Source organism: Podarcis liolepis, assembly GCF_965112155.1.
Source record: "Podarcis liolepis genome assembly, chromosome: 2".
NCBI classification, from domain to species: Eukaryota; Metazoa; Chordata; class Lepidosauria; order Squamata; family Lacertidae; genus Podarcis; species Podarcis liolepis.
The window spans coordinates 71,830,372-71,847,257 of NC_139555.1; the positions used below are offsets into that span (position 1 = coordinate 71,830,372).

Consider the following 16,886-nt stretch of genomic DNA (forward strand, 5'->3'; position numbering starts at 1 on the left):
CAAAACGGAAAACCCTTTCGTCTAGCGCAGTGTTTCCCAACCGGTGTTCCGCGGCACACTAGTGTGCCGTGAGACACCGGCTGGTGTGCCGTGGGAGGAAGGCGGGCGAGTCGGGCGGTGAGAGGCGGCGGCGGCGGCGAGGATCCGCGTCGAGCCGGGGGCGGCTCCGCGGTGGTGGTGCCGAGCGGCGGGGCAGCGCGCGCAAAAGGGAGGAGCGCGAGACAGCGGAGGAGGAGGAGGCCGGCATGTCCGGGCAGCAGCAGCAACAACAGCAGCAGCAACTCCCGCCGCCGCCCCCTCCTCCGCCCGCTATCGCCGCCGCCGCCTCAGCTGCCCTCGCTCTGCTGCCTCCTCCCACCCCGGCAAGGGGGAGGGAAAAAACTTTCGCTTTTGTGCGTCCCTCCCGGCGTGACGCTGCGCGCTGACGTCACGGGGCGGGGCTTTAATGGTGGTGTGCCGCGAGATTTTTTTCCGGCTAACAGGTGTGCCGTTGCCCAAAAACGTTTGGGAAACACTGGTCTAGCGGGTTTTCCGTCTTGCGAGGCATTCGTCTTGCGGAGCACCACTGTATATGTTAGCTGTGTGGAGACATTTTGGTCATAAATAAACAGTATAAGGCAGGGGTGGGACTTGGATGAAACTACATTTTATAATCTGTTCTGTTTTTGCTAACCTGTAAAAAAGGCCATGTACAGCTAAAGGAATTGATTTCATATAGTGGTGTTGCCAGCCCAATGCCCACAGGAACCATGGTGCTTACAAGCAAGGTCCCCAGACTCTGAGCTGCTTCTTTTTTAAAAAATGAATGTCTCTAACCCTCCTAGAAAGAAGTTATGGAACCAGTGTGGTGTAGTGGTTAAGAGCGGTAGTCTCGTAATCTGGGGAACCGGGTTCACGTCTCCGCTCCTCCACATGCAGCTGCTGGGTGACCTTGGGCCAGTCACACTTCTTGAAGTCTCTCAGCCCCACTCACCTCACAGAGTGTTTGTTGTGGGGGAGGAAGGGAAAAGGAGAATGTTAGCCGCTTTGAGACTCCTTAGGATAGTGATAAAGCGGGATATCAAATCCAAACTCCTCCTCCTCCTCCTCCTCCTCCTTCTTCTTCAAACTGGGGAGGTACCCTTCTAAATGATTTCTGTAAAATGAGTGAGGCTGGCTTCTCCTGCCTGTCATTGTTTCTAATTATTGAAGTTAGAGCTGTGATTGATAAGTGAGTTGTTTGAGCACCAGGCAGCAGGAATTGCTGGGGTTCTAAGGAGCTGCTGTGTCCCTCGCCCTTTTAGTGTACCTTTCCTGCTCTGTTTGTCTAGGACAGTGTTTCCCAAACGTTTTTGGGCAACGGCACACCTGCTTACCGGAAAAAAATCTCGCGGCACACCACCATTAAAGCCCCGCCCCGTGACGTCAGCGCGCAGCGTCACGCGGGGGGGGACGCACAAAAGTGAACGTTTTTTTCCTTCCCCTTGCCGGGGTGGGAGGAGGCAGCAGAGCGAGGGCAGCTGAGGCGGCGGCGGCGATAGCGGGCGGAGGAGGAGCCGTCGCCGGGAGTTGCTGCTGCTGCTGTTGCTGCTGCTGCCCGGACATGCCGGCCTCCTCCTCCTCCGCTGTCTCGCGCTCCTCCCTTTTGCGCGAGCTGCCCCGCCGCTCGGCACCACCACCGCGGAGCCGCCCCCGGCTCGCCGCGGATCCTCGCCGCCGCCGCCGCCGCCTCTCGCCGCCCGACTCGCCCGCCTCCCTCCCACGGCACACCAGCCGGTGTCTCACGGCACAGTAGTGTGCCGCGGCACACCGGTTGGGAAACACTGGTCTAGGAGTCCTTGGAGTGCCTGGAATCTCCACTATTTGCCCTACTCTTTTCCCCTATCAACCAGGATGCATTTTTCCTGTGTTGATTTTGTCTAAGATCAGGTTATTTTCTGCAAATATGACTACACAGTAGGCGAAGCTAGGTGTTAAAGAATCCCCTCCTCAAATAGCAAATGCAAAACATTGCAATGAACCTTAAGACATTTCTGTAGGTGTGAGAACTGTTGTCCAGGCACTCGTTTAGAATTAATTGTATAGTTAGCTTAAAGTACAATGGTGTACATGTCTTATTCAGAAGTATTTCTCCTTGTGTTTAATGGGGCTAACTCCCAGGTAAGTAGGTGCAGGATGGCAGTCTAGGCTTTGGTTTAAGATTGGCATGGAATAAAACAGGGTTCTTGATCTGTAACTCCACACTGACTTCCCGTGTTAAATTTGAGGTATTCTGGTAGACAGGGGAGCAACAATGACTGTACACACTAATTTTGTGTTACATTTGTGGCAGCCATTTTGTGACAGGCACCCTCAGCACTCTCAAAATTCAAAATGTGCTAAACTGGTCCAAAGAGGTTGGCAACCCCTGTCTTATATGCTAATTTACTACAAAATCATGGTATGCAAAATATTGGGGAAAGGCTCAGATACCAAACATGACTGAGTGGGAATTGACAATTTATTAATAGGAAGTAATGGGGAAGCTTACAAGTTATATAGGGGTTAATGAAGGGAAGGAAATGATTAAGAGACTTGTTCAGAACTGGAAAAAGATGTATGTTTTTTATTGGTATAATAAGGCACATACTTCAGGAACTTTACATTTTTTTTACTTGACATGCTGTAACAAGAAACAGGTAGTGAAGGGCAAAATCAAAGTATGGATGTACTATATAGCGTGGAAGTGTTGCGTAGCCTAGTTATGTTATTAAACTTGAAATGCATATGCGTTGCATTCCTAAGTAAATTCCAAATGGCAGCTGCAGTACACAGCGGAAACCATAGTTCGTTTTTGGTTGCACTATTATGCCTACAAAGTAGGTTGCAAACTTTCAAATCTTGTATGTTCTTTCTCAGACATAGCTGTTTAAAGGAAATCTTTTTTTAAAGACTGTGTTCCGTTTTATAGCAGAAGAGCCGAAGGGAAACAGAAGGGCGATGGAAAGGGTGGCACAAAGATCACCCCTGTTAGTACAATCAGTTTCCTATATCCACAGGCATCAGAATATAGTACAGTGGTACCTCAGGTTACATACGCTTCAGGATACAGATGCTTCAGGTTACAGACTCCTCTAACCCAGCAATAGTACCTCGGATTAAGAACTTTGCTTCAGGATGAGAACAGAAATCGTGTGGCAGCAGCAGGAGGCCCCATTAGCTAAAGTGGTGCTTCAGGTTAAGAACAGTTCAGGTTAAGAATGGACCTCCAGAACGAATTAAGTTCTTAACCCGAGGTACCACTGTACATGGTCCACAGATAATATAACTGGTGTCCCAGAATATCTATTAACATCTCATCCTGCAGAGCAATATGGTTCGTTCTTACAAAGCCAAGTAGGTTGTGGAACACCCATGATTTAGCAGACCTATTTTCCCATGCCTAGGCTAGGCTGTAGGATCACCTGGAGTAGCCAGAAGATGAAGTGATGTCTGAGCTTTGCCCCAAAGGGGCAGTTCAGACATCATTAGAATTGCTAACAGAAAGCCGCACAAATGCCTTGTGCTTCTACTTTTTCATGTTTTCCAAACATCTCAATATAACAAACCTTTGGCTATCACAGCCTACGACTTACGTCAACCGCGACTAATGGTTTTCTAACTTTCTTTCTGATTTTGCATGTTATTTTAATAGTTATTGCTATAAGATCCAAATCCTAAATAAACTCCTTCCTCCTTCTTAGTCCTTTTTCGCAATAATTCATATAATTCTCCTTACAAAACTTTTTGCAACCCTACAAGCAATGTCAATTGATTGCAATTGTCTTCCAAATATATCATAAATTTCTTCCAATCTTTCAGGAAAGTCTGGTCTTGCTAGTTCTGAATTTTCCCAGTTAATTTTGCCAACTTGGCATAGTCCATCAGTTTCATCTGCCACTCCTCTTTTGTTGGTAGTTCTTGCTTCCATTGCTGGACTAATAGTATTCTTGCTTCAGTTGTTGCATATAAAAACAATTTTTTATCATGCTTGTAAATCTCTGTACGTCATTTTCATTATATTTTCCTTTAAAGCACTGCTGGCAGTGAAATTTATTCCTCTTTCCATAATTTCCCCTAATCTTCTAATTGTATATTATGACCAATATCTTTAGCCCAGTGTATCATAACTGATTTAACTTCTTCATCTTTCAAATGCCACTCCAGTAATAATTTATACATTTTGGATAATATTTTAACTTTGGTATTTAACAGTTCTAATTCAAATCTCGATTTTGTATATCCAAATCCATTTTTCTTTTTATCATCTTTAAACATTTTGTTAATTTGCTGATAATGCAACCAATTATTCACAAAACCTTCAACTTCCTCATAAAGTTTTAATTTCCATTGGTTATCCATCTCCACTATTTGTTCATAGGTGGCCCAATTTTTATTCATTTTTTCCCCCCACACTCATTGTCTCAAAATGCATCTATACTCTTAAAGGTAAAGGTAAAGGGACCCCTGACCATAAGGTCCAGTCATGGACGACTCTGGGGTTGCGGCGCTCATCTCACTTTACTGGCCGAGGGAGCTGGCGTACAGCTTCCGGGTCATGTGGCCAGCAAGAGTAAGCCGCTTCTGGTAAACCAGAGCAGCACATGGAAACGCCGTTTACCTTCCCACCAGAGCAGTACCTACTTATCTACTTGCACTTTGATGTGCTTTTGAATTGCTAGGTTGGCAGGAGCAGGGACTGAGCAATGGGAGCTCACCCCATCGCGGGGATTCAAACCGCCGACCTTCTCGTCAGCAAGTCCTAGGCTCTGTGGTTTAGACCACAGCGCCACCTGCGTACTCTTAAGAGGACTCAATTCCATGAAAGGTTCTGAATGTAGAGCCTGAGCGGAACCAAACTTAATCTCTCTCTCTCTCTCTCTCTCTCTCTCTCTCTCTCACACACACACACACACACACACTCCAAAAGCAAAAAGTTAGTACTATCTAAAAGGTCCAGTCCCTGCTCAACCATACTGATTGTTCAGAATTGTGGACAACAGCAAAGGCTATCCCCAAGTATACAACATGCTTACATATATGTTGACAGGATTTTGTAAAGTTGAATATGATGTAGTGTCACATGTAGGAGTATGCCACTGTTGCTGAAATGTGATTGGAGCATGATGGAACAGAAGTGTAGGCAGAGAATGGGGGGCATTATATGGAGAAGCAACTGCTAGCAGCAGAAGGCAGATAAAAAGTTAAGGACTATGGCGATCACACAGGGTCCCCAGATGTTTAATGGTCTATTGATCCCTGTGCCACCACTGTGCTTGCTTCCCCACTGCCACCAACCCGTTACTCTCGGGTAAAACACTGAGTCCAGACAGTTGTTAAAATTGAATCAAATAAACAAGTTTTTTTTTTATAAACATTAACAAGTTTATGGTTTCTCAGATAATATTCCTGTCAGTATCTTAACTTTAGTTATCTTTACCGGCCTATACCTTCCTAATACCTTCTGACTGATTATCTCAACTGTTTGGCTGACTCCTCTTAACAAATTCTCTCACTCTCTCACATCAGACTCGCCCAACCCATAGACTTATCCTCTCTGTCTCTTCTAACTCCAGACTGTCTTCTCAACCACCCTAACTCTAACTAACTCACTTCCCTTGGGTTCCCATTGGTTAGTCATTTTACAATTAGTTAACCCTTTCCTTGTGAACCCAGTATGATGTCACACACCTAGGAGGGCAAACGCCACAAGGATGCAGTAGGTGGGCACAGCATTTGCTAAAGAAATGATTTTTAAAAGTCCAAAGCAATACATAGAATTATCATGACTATACAAGCATTTCATCTGTTTCTTCTTTTCGTATGTGTCAATTGCTGCAATGTCTGTACAGTGGTACCCCGCAAGACGAACGCCTCGCAAGACGGAAAACCCGCTAGACGAAAGGGTTTTCCGTTTTGGAGGCGCTTCGCAAAACGAATTTCCCTATGGGCTTGCTTCGCAAGACGAAAGCCCATAGGGAAATCTCCGGGGACCTCTTTTAAATGCTAGCGGTGGGGAGCAAAGCCTTTTCCCCCCCTCCGGCCTTCAGAAGAGGTCCTGGAAGGCTGGCGGGGGCCGAAAGGCTTTGCTCCCCAGCGCCAGCATTTTAAAAGCAGTCCGGGATAGCAGGGAAGCGCTTCCTGCTATCCCGGACGGCTTTTGAAGGCAGGAGAGGTCCGCGAAGCCTGGGCGCGTTGCGCGCAGGCTTCGGCATGCCGGCAAGTCTCCGCCAGCAGCGGCAGCGATGCCGCTGCTGGCGGAGACATCCGCGAAGCCTGGGCGCGTTGCGCGCAGGCTTCGGCATGCCGGCAAGTCTCCGCCAGCAGCGGCAGCGATGCCGCTGCTGGCGGAGACATCCGCGAAGCCTGGGCGCGTTGCGCGCAGGCTTCGGCATGCCGGCAAGTCTCCGCCAGCAGCGGCAGCGATGCCGCTGCTGGCGGAGACATCCGCGAAGCCTGGGCGCGTTGCGCGCAGGCTTCGGCATGCCGGCAAGTCTCCGCCAGCAGCGGCAGCGATGCCGCTGCTGGCGGAGAGATCCGCGAAGCCTGGGCGCGTTGCGCGCAGGCTTCGGCCTGCCGGCAAGTCTCCGCCAGCAGCAGCATCGCTGCCGCTGCTGGCGGAGACATCCGCGAAGCCTGGGCGCGTTGCGCGCAGGCTTCTGCATGCCGGCAAGTCTCCGCCAGCAGCGGCAGCGCTGCCGCTGCTGGCGGAAAGGTCCGGGAAGCCTGGGCCGGACAGCTTTTGAAGGCAGGCGGGGGGAGCAAAGACTTTCGCCCCCGCCAGCCTTCAGAAGAGGTCCAGGACCTCTTCTGAAGGCTGGCGGGGGGCAAAAGTCTTTGTCCCCCCTGCCTGCCTTCCCAGGGGCTTTTAAATTGCCCCGGCAGCGGAGAAGTCCTCCGCTGTCTGGGGCGATTTTAAAATGCCGCCCGCCAGCATTTTAAGATCGCCCCTGACAGCGGAGAAGCCCTCCGCTGTCCCGGGGTTTTTTAAAATGCTGGGGGTGGGAAGAAAAGCCCTTGTCCACCCCCCCCCCAGCCTTCAGAAGAGGTCGGGGGACAGACTGTCCCCGGACCTGGTCTGAAGTCGGTTTCCCTAGGAACGCATTAATTGATTTTCAATGCATTCCTATGGGAAACTGTGCATCGCAAGACGAAAAACTCGCAAGAAGAAAAAACTTGCGGAACGAATTAATTTCCTCTTGCGAGGCACCACTGTATTTCAAAAACAATTTTTATTAACAGGCCAATCACATCACATTATCCAAATCACATTAGTTCCAAATTATACAGCCAAATTTTAAATTTTGTTAGGGGTACCCATACATCAAGCTCCACACGAGTCCAAAACTCCGAACGAGTCCAAACATCACTTATATTGCTGCTTTAATTAGACAGTTCTATTCAGTTCAATCCAGATAGTCCTTTATTACTTTCTTTCTCTTCTTGTTGTTATTGTATATTCCTTTCTTTGCGATCTCTGATAATTTTCATAAGCAGATTGAAAACAGGCATCCTCTGTATGGGTTTTGTACTCTCCAAAGATCATATCGCTCAGGGACACTGTTCAACGCTTCCATAAAAAAAATAAAAATTAATCTTTGGTCTGTCCTTTACTTTTCTCAGGCTTGCCAAATAAATCAAATGAATCAGGAGGCTCTGTCAGGTCAAGCTTCCATTCCAACATTCCTTCTCTTTCAAATGATCCTGATTCTCCTCCCCCTGTCCTTCTTTCTCCGGCAAGCCTGTCTTGGCAAGACATAAAATTTTTCCTCTTTCTCACCGTTCACCAATCCTCTCTGCTGTTATAATCCATCCCACACAGTTCTTGAATTCCTGCTTGTGATTAATAAAAACGCAACGATCTTATTTCTATCTGGGGTGAAGGGTTATTAATATCACATCATGCAAAGAAAAAAATGTTTTTTCCTCCACCACCCCCCTTCATTCCAAACATACAGTCTCCTAGTAGTGATTCATCAGAAGATTTACTTATCCATCCGTCACTCCCAGTCACAGAGATCCATTAATCAGCAGTCTTATCTCTCGAACATTACTTGATGTATGTGCTTCAGCTTCATTCCAACTGTATGTTTCCAATTATAATTCCAAGCTGAAGCTAACCAGCACACGCTAATTGGAATCGGCGTCAGGAAGATCTGACTTAACCGAGGGCTCGTGCCAAGTGTTCGGCGCCCCCATCTTTCAGATCAGGGGGTGCATTGTGAACACCGCTGGCAAGGCAGTGCCCCCCCATCTCCTGGGGGGGGGTAGGAAGACTGCATACTTCCCATAGCAGCTCCTTAATTACCTCGTATGGGTCAGAGAGATGTTATTGTCGGCCATCTTCCAACACGCCACCTGGTGGCCCCCCTGTATTTCAAAAACAATTTGTAGATATCCTAATAGTCTGAAAACCTAAAGGTCCACAGTTGTGAGTTTGCATTAACCACAGTTTGAAAACAGTGACCCAGTGTTGTTACCTATGCATCATTTCAAAGATAGAGTATTATATGTTTAAAATGCCATTACAAAGTGTTCAAGATTCACAGGATGATGGGGGGCACTATTGGATTGTTGTTTTTATTAGGTATTTTGTGGTTTTATATCTTGATTTTATTCTGTGAACCGCCCTGAAACCCCCAGGTATAGGGTGGTATATAAATTCTAATAATAATAATAATAATAATAATAATAATAATAATTATAATTATAATTATAATTATAATTATAATTATAATTATAATTATAATTATAATTATAATTATTATTATTAATAGAATCATTCAGTCAACCAGTGCTAGGATAAAGTTCTCTTTAAGGTGGATGAGCTGTTGAGGATCAGATTAAATTTGAGGTTTGCTTGCTTGCTGGCTGGAAACTGTGGGAAGCAAAAGAATGAAGCCACCTGTCACCATACCATAGTCCCAGTCCAGCTTCCCCATGCCCTTCAGTGTCAGCTCTTTACCTTAAAAAAAACAACACACACACCCCAAAAAAAGCAACCTAGGGCAAACTACATGACAATTATGACATTTAAAATACCTGTGATATTTTTTAAGGCTTTGCTCCTGAAAGAATCTGGGTAGCTGCCTGCTTGAGTTTGGGATTAACAAACACCAGGAGGATACCGTGAGCAGAGGGGCACATTAGCTGCACCACTGAACACATTATTGAACCAAATCTCTGTCCTGATTTTTCAAAGTATTGAAATACAAGCAATAGTTGTGCCATGTAAAAAGCGACATAAATGATCAGGAAGGAGAGCACTGTCCCAGCTGCCTTGATATGAGCTTCTGTTTGGCGGCTCCTGAAACTGGCTCCTTTACCTGTCATATTGCAGATATGTCTGCAGAGCGAGGCTACAACCATGATGGAGCAAAGTAAAGTCACAAGAAGGGGACAGCTTGAACCAGTAACTAAAAAGAAGAGTTGTAAAGAACTGCCAGTTTCTATCCATGAGTGTCCTTGAGTCATGTTTGTTACGTTGGCTCTTGTGGTGTTCTGATGTTGCACTGAAATGTTATGAAATGCATAGACAGAAAAGAGCAAGGAGGCAGCTAGAGATACTGCAAGAAGCCAGGGCACCAGGTGTGATATCCTCAGCTTGCACCAAAGGAAGAGGGAGTGGGTGCTGTTCACTATCTTGATGCAATAGAAGACGCAGAACCAGGCAAGGAGCCAGTATCGGAAGAATATGACACAGCTTACAAAGACATGAATCATTCTCATCATTATGTGGTTAAACTCCAACTTTAAGTAGTAAGTGATTATTGCTGGAATCAACAAAACTGCGGCACAGATACTGGACGTTCCCATGGACAGAAGAAGTTGTTCCTTGGCATCGAGGGTCCTGCATTTAGCCCATTCAGCAACCATCACTGCAGTTATAAAGCTATTGGAGAGAAACCCACAGAGGGCCATGTCGATTACAACCACCAGAAAGGCAATGATTTGGGAAGAAGGCATATTTCCGGGTTCTTGCAGATTGCTGTATAGGTAGTCGTTTGCCAGCCAAAGTTGTTGAGTTCAAATGGAGAGTGCAAGTGTGGTAGCAGATCAGCGACATGCTTTTTAATGCATTGGGAACTATGCAAATGAACTGTGTGTCAAACTACCAATTTCCATAATTCTTTTATCTGGGGTAGTGGTGTTGATACTAACTACATAGAAGGTCTTACTGTCACACAACTTTGTATGTATCAGGATTGCTGCTTCAATTTGGTGTTTATGTGAATAAGAAAGTTAGCCATAGGCAACCCCTTTATGGCCCAGATTTTACTGCTCACTTAAAGAATAAGAGGAGCTGGAAATGCTGCTGTTGAAGCAAGGAATAATCCGCCTCTGTAAACCACATTTGGAAGATGTTAGCTGGCTTGCTTACCCTCAGGGCCCCCTCATTTTGGTTTCCAGGAACTTCACAGCCAATTCTTATATTTGCTCCCAGATCATAAGCAAATTCTCAGGCCACAAACCAAAAGCTTGTTCAGCCCTTGTCAGTGCAGTTTACCTTCCTAGTTCCTAGCTGCTCATCTCCTCACTTTCTCCCCCAAAATATTGTTTCTTCTTCATGAAAAGATGCACAATGGACGAGGCAAGCTAGAAACCAGCATGCGACGGTCATAGTAGCAGGGTTAGCTCAGAGGCCTGTGTTAAAACACTCTCTTACTTTTTTAAGCTTTACCAGAAGCATTTCTACTTATTTGGGACGCGGGTGGCACTGTGGGTTAAACCACAGAACCTAGGAGTTGCCAATCAGAAGGTCGGCGGTTTGAATCCCCACGACGGGGTGAGCTCCCGTTGCTCGATCCCTGCTCCTGCCAACCTAGCAGTTCGAAAGCACATCAAAGTGCAAGTAGATAAATAGGTACCGCTCTGGTGGGAAGATAAACGGCTTTTCCGTGCGCTGCTCTGGTTCGCCAAAAGCAGCTTAGTCATGCTGGCCACATGACCCGGAAGCTGTACGCCGGCTCCCTTGGCTAATAAAGCGAGATGAGCACCGCAACCCCAGAGTCGGCCACGACTGGACCTAATGGTCAGGGGTCCCTTTACCTTTACCTATAGTTGAACTACGGAAGCATAAATTTTGGTGACCAGTTCTCAGCTAACTTACTGAATATGCTGAATGCCTATTGATGCTTAAATCAACCTCAACCCTGCACTGTCCCGTAGGACACGCAAAATGTGAAACAAGCTTTTAATACTATCAGGTGCTTTCATTTCTTCTTTTTAGTTTTCACCAAAGGGCCTCAATACTTGTCATCCTGAGTAAAGAAATTTACAGTGCTCAAGGATGCTGCCCATGCCAAGATCTTAGACTCATACTGAGTCAACAGACACAGTCCAACTCAGTTTATTTATTGGCAGTTTTTATCACCCACCATTCACTGAATGTCTACTTGGAAGTTAATCCTATTACGTTATATGGGCTTATTCTTAGGTGGGCGTACATAGACATCTAGGTAATTGACGTGTTTATCTTTCAGATAACGATAGGCTTTTTTTATTCTTTTGTGCAGGAAGGAGAAACCTATAGCCTCCAGATGTTTCTGAGCTACAGATCCCACCAACTAGCTTTGTTCAGGGGTGATGGGAGGTGTAATTCAGCAATATCTGGAGGTTCACCACACCTGCTTAAAAAGCACTTAGGTTTGTTTACAACTATTTGCCGAAAGTGAAATGTAAATATGGGTCCCTGATAAAGCACAGTGGTAACTATATCCATTCTTTATTTGCATTCCTGTAATTGCCGCTTAGGATTAAGTAGACAAGGTGACAGCAGATCATCTATTAACTATGAAAATAATGTTAGGGAAATGTAATGGATATAATATCCCTATTTACGCTGGATTCATCTATTTCAAAAAAGAGAGCCTTCAATACAATTGAAACCTGGGCTATACAGTTGGTGATACAAAACTGCAGATTTGACAGCAGATATAACCAGCTATTGCGAGAAAATAGGAAATAAGGCAACAGCAACATATCATCTCCACGTAAAGACCCACCCAGTACCTTTAAAAAGAGGCATAAGTTAGCTTATCACCTAAACTACACTCACCTAAGCTTGGAAGGTGTATTAAAAGCTGGAGTGGTAAAAAAAAAAGGAATCTGTGTTAACAGAAGATATCTAAATTTTCTATGACATGCAGGTGTTGTAATAATGAAAAGTCGACATGAACTACAAGAAATGTTGGAATAACTGAACAAAGAATCAAATGAAAAATAAAAATATTTCTTTAGACTCAAAAGCTAAAGTGTTCAGTACAGTGGTACCTCGGGTTAAGAACTTAACCTGAAACTGTTCTTAACCTGAGGTACCACTTTAGCTAATGGGGCCTCCCGCTGCCGCAACACGATTTCTGTTCTCATCCTGAAGCAAAGTTCTGAGGTACTATTTCTGGGTTAGCAGAGTCTGTAACCTGAAGCGTATGTAACCTGAAGCGTATGTAACCCGATGTACCACTGTATGTGCATATTAGCTGTGATGTGTTATGAAGAACTGGACACACAAAGAAACATGAAAATTTTAAGAATAATACAACATGCCACGGGACTCAATGTTAGGAATATCATTAAAAGATCGAAAAACTAATACAGTGGTGCCCCGCAAGACGAATGCCTCGCAAGATGAAAAACTCGCTAGACGAAAAGGTTTTTTGCTTTTGCGTTGCTTCGCTAGACGAATTTCCCTATGGGCTTGCTTCGCAAGACGAAAACGTCTTGCGCTTTTTTCTTAAAGCCGCTTGAAGAGGTGCAGTTGCGACAGACCGTGCCTCGCAAGACGAAAAACATCGCAAGACGAAAAGACTCGCGGAACGAATTATTTTCTTCTTGCGAGGCACCACTGTAATTGGGTACAAGGAAGACTGAAAGTTGTGGTTGTAATGGAAAAGGCCGTGAAGCTAAAGTGGGCAGGTCATGTGTCCAGGGACGATTCAGGCCAATGGAATAAAGCAGTGTTAGTATGGTGACCCTACAGTTTTAAAAGACCACCTATGTTCTCTAAGAAACCAGAACTATTTATTTTAGGCATAATGACATCTGATATTAAAAACAAAATAAGACTGCAGTTCATGTATGCAGTCACCACCGCCAGGAATCTAATAGCCAGAAATTGGAAAAGGGAAACACCACCAACCAAGACAGAATGGCAAGCTAAACTGGTAGAATATCTAATGTTAGCGAAAAAAATGGAACCAGTGAGAGGAGCCTCAGAAAAGGAGGTAGACAAGGAATGGAAAATGGCGAGAGAATATCTCCAAGGATACTGCAATAGTAGAGGCTTTCTGACGTTAGAAGAATGAGTAGCAACATATGGTAGTAATACAAAAAACAATAATGACGAAATTAAATAATGGATATAAGTAGGAAGACAATGTTTGGATCTAATGGTTGCAGCAGGAAGAGTATTACGGACTTAATCAGAAGTATTCACATTTCTTTTTATTTCTATTTGTTCCACTGTATATAGGCATGTTAAATTATATGTAGGTAGCTACGATTAATTGAACTGGAACATAGATTTGAGCAGTTTGTAAACTTAAATGCTACCTTTTTCCTTTATGGGAAATCCTTTGCTATTTGTATTTTCTTTCTGATTATTATTTTCTTTGTTTATAAACTCAATAAAGATAATTTTTAAAAAAGAGCTATGTGATGGTTGGAACATCCAAAACTAACTGCAGAGCTTATGTGGATGCAGGAAGCAAACAACAGAAAGTGATGGAGAAAACTTGAAGAGGGGTATATCCAAAGATCAGTGGAGGTGAGGAACAGGTTTAAGGATTAAAATTCTACAAGGCAGGCTCAAGCAGTATGTGGACTGAGAAGACCCAGAAGTGCAAGCTGGATTTCAAAGGGGCAGAGGTACCAGAGACCAAATCGCAAACGTGCTGGATTATGGAGAAAGCTAGAGAGTTCCAGAAAAACATCTACTTTTGCTTCATTGACTATGCAAAAGCATTTGACTGTGTCGACCAGAGCAAACTATGGCAAGTTCTTAAAGAAATGGGAGTGCCTGATCAGCTCATCTGTCTCCTGAGAAATCTCTATGTGGGACAAAAAGCTATGGAATAGCTTTGATTGGTTCAAAATTGGGAAAAGAGCACGACAAGGCTGTATATTGTCTCCCTCCTTATTTAAGTTATATGTGAAAGGCTGGACTGGATGAATCCCAAGCCGGAATTAAGATTGCCGGAAGAAATATCAACAACCTCAGATATGCTGATGACACAACCTTGATGGCAGAAAGTGAGGAGGAATTAAAGAACCTTTTAATGAGGGTGAAAGAGGAGAGCGCAAAATATGATCTGAAACTCAACATCAAAAACCACGAAGATCATGGCCACTGGTCCCATCACCTCCTGGCAAATCGAAGAGGAAGAAATGGAGGCAGTGAGAGACTTTACTTACTTGGGTTTCATGATCACTGCAGATGGTGACAGCAGTCACGAGATTAAAAGACACCTGCTTCTTGGGAGAAAAGCAATGACAAACCTAGACAGCATCTTAAAAAGCAGAGATATCACCTTGCTGACAAAGGTCTGTATAGTTAAAGCTATGGTGTTCCCAGTAGTGATGTATGGAAGTGAGAGCTGGACCATTCCCCAGAGTTGTTGAGCTTTTGGGGGGAGGGAGGACTGCACAGAGTTTTTTGGCTCCCCCCCCCCATGACTTTTTGTACACGATAAGGATCCCGCGATCTACCAGGATCAGCCCGGGGATCTATCAGTAGATCACTATTTACTGGTTGGACATCCCTGCCATAGAGGTTTTTCCTGACTTATCACAGGGACACCCTCATTCCTCAGAACAAGTTCCAGCTGAACTGAGGTACTTGGTAACAATAAACTTAGAGTTGGAAGGGACCCAGAGGATTGTTTAATCCAACCCTTCATTACAGGATTGGTTGCTGCTTTAATTGATATGTTTATCTGTCAAATTCTGATAGGTTTTTCTTTCATCAGTATCTTTAAAGGCATAAATTTGTTTGCAGCTGTTTACAGAAAGGAAAATGCAAAGATGTGTGCCAGAGATAGCAGAGTGGTAAATATATCCCTTCTGTATTTGCATCCCTGTGATTGCTGGTGAGGATTAAACAGGCTTGAGACAGTGCCTTTGTTTAGATTTATGAAGCTTCTAATTCTTTCATTACCTCTCTGCTTCAGTTGCCCATTGGGATGTAGATAACAACAGAACAGAAGGAAATGCAGACAATTCATTTGACCAATATGGTTCTACATGTCTATACTTTCAAATAGCTGCTCTTTTTTGTATAAGTGAATATGGAAGGTCAATATCCAATCAAATGGCTCTGAACTAAAGCTCATACATCAGTCATAAGGATAATCCCACTGCCCTGCAGATGAATAGATAGGATTGCTAATTTCTTTCTAGTCATTCATATTACTTACTCATTCCGACTAGGCATAAACATTGCTAGCAAGGTACTCAAAAGGGCTGTTGAGATGCCTATAGCAACAAATCGTTCATTTGAAGTTACCCACCAGCTCCTAGTTTTTCTGCTGAAATAGACATCTCAGTAGCCCTTCTGTGTTTTGTGCAGTGCAATTTTGGGGAAGATAGCTGTGGAGTTGGAATGTTCTCGTGGTGACTTTGTTGCCACGTATTTGGTTGATTCCCAGAGATGCCCAAAGCCTATGCAGAAAGCTGCCCTGTCATCAACATGGCCACTTTACTGGGGAACTCCACCCACCTCTAACTGGTAAGGAACTTACCTAGTACAATAGTTCTGCCTTATTAATTGTAGAGTTGGAATGTTTAGTCAGAGTCTTATTTCTTGTTATATGAATCCATTGGTTCAAGTCCTGCCCTCTGGAGCAGGAGTGGGGGGGGGTAGCTTGCTTCATCTTTCATATGACAGCTGTTGAGATATTTGAAGATGGCTAGCATATCACCTCTCAGTCTCCTCTTTTCTAGGCTAAACATACCCAGCTCCCTCAACTGTTCCCAATAAGGCTTAGTTTCCGGACCCCTGATCATCTTGGTTGCCCTCCTCTGCACATGTTCCAGCTTGCCAACATCCTTCTTAAATTGTGCTCAGAACTGGAAACAATACTTCAGGTGTGATCTGACCAAGTCATAATAGAGCGGTACTCTTGACTTCCCTTGATCTGGACAACATACTTCTGCTGATGCAGCCTAGAAGAGTATTAGCTTTTTTTGCTGCTGCATCACACTCTTGACTCATGTTACACTTGTGGTCTTCTAAGACCCCTGGATCCTTTTCACATGTACTACTGGCAAGCCAGGTGTTCCTCATCTTATATGTGTGCAGCTGGTATTCCTGCCTAATTGCAGAACCTTATATTTGTCCCTACTAAAATTCATTGTGTTAGTTTAAGCCCAGTTCTTCAGTGAGTTAAGGTCATACTGAATCCCAATTTTGCTTTTTGTGGCATTAGCTATCCCTCCCAGCTTGGTGTCACCTGTAAATTTGATGAGCATCCCCTCAATCCCTTCATCTAGATCTTTTTATAAAGACATTGAACAACAGCAGACCTAGGACAGAACCCTGTGGCACCCCACTGCTCACTTCTTTTTTGGATGATGAGGAACCATTAGTGAGCATTTTGGGTTCAGTCAGTCAACCAGCTACAGAGGCCTGAGACCTGTGGGTATAGGGTGGTATATAAATCCCATAAATGAAATAAAAATCAACCCAACAGTTACCTTGTCCAGCCTACATTTTACTGCTTCTATACAGGAAATAATAACCAATAATAGCATCATTGATGCAACTCATCAATGCAGTTATCTATGCTAAATATGGAGATGTGTGATAGTAATGGGTTTGGGTTTGATTCAGATGTTTTTCAGAAGCAGGGCTAATTTGCATGGTTTACCTTGGAAAAAATGTTGGGTGATAT

The 16,886-nt window shown here is 44.5% G+C and overlaps 2 protein-coding genes across 15 annotated transcripts in view; one reads left to right on the forward strand and one right to left on the reverse strand.

The window, feature by feature from the left end:
- LOC310699956 (acylamino-acid-releasing enzyme-like) overlaps nt 1–16,886 on the forward strand; it is a 57,473-nt gene that overhangs the window by 22,881 nt on the left and 17,706 nt on the right. For 2 of the 14 annotated variants that reach the window (XR_014522324.1, XM_083488683.1), the window contains exon 22: nt 15,642–15,721. The exons of 9 other annotated variants lie outside the window; for them this stretch is intronic. Coding sequence is in view for 4 of the 5 variants with exons in the window: in XM_083488683.1 (XP_083344809.1) it covers nt 15,642–15,721 (80 nt within the window). In the remaining variant the exon portion in view is untranslated. Of the gene's footprint in view, nt 1–15,562; nt 15,722–15,936; nt 16,120–16,886 lie in introns of those variants that run through there. 3 more of the 14 variants (XM_083488674.1, XM_083488679.1, XM_083488680.1) reach the window with 2 other exon arrangements.
- Nucleotides 8,778–10,883, reverse strand: LOC310699996 (taste receptor type 2 member 40-like). Its single transcript, XM_083488782.1, has one exon. The coding sequence runs from the start codon at nt 9,961–9,963 to the stop codon at nt 9,052–9,054; it is 912 nt and encodes a 303-aa protein (XP_083344908.1). The 5' UTR covers nt 9,964–10,883; the 3' UTR covers nt 8,778–9,051.

Excerpts from the sequence above, each read along its gene's own strand:
- LOC310699996 (XM_083488782.1), bottom strand. The coding sequence starts at position 9,963 with ATGCCTTCTTCCCAAATCATTGCCTTTCTGGTGGTTGTAATCGACATG.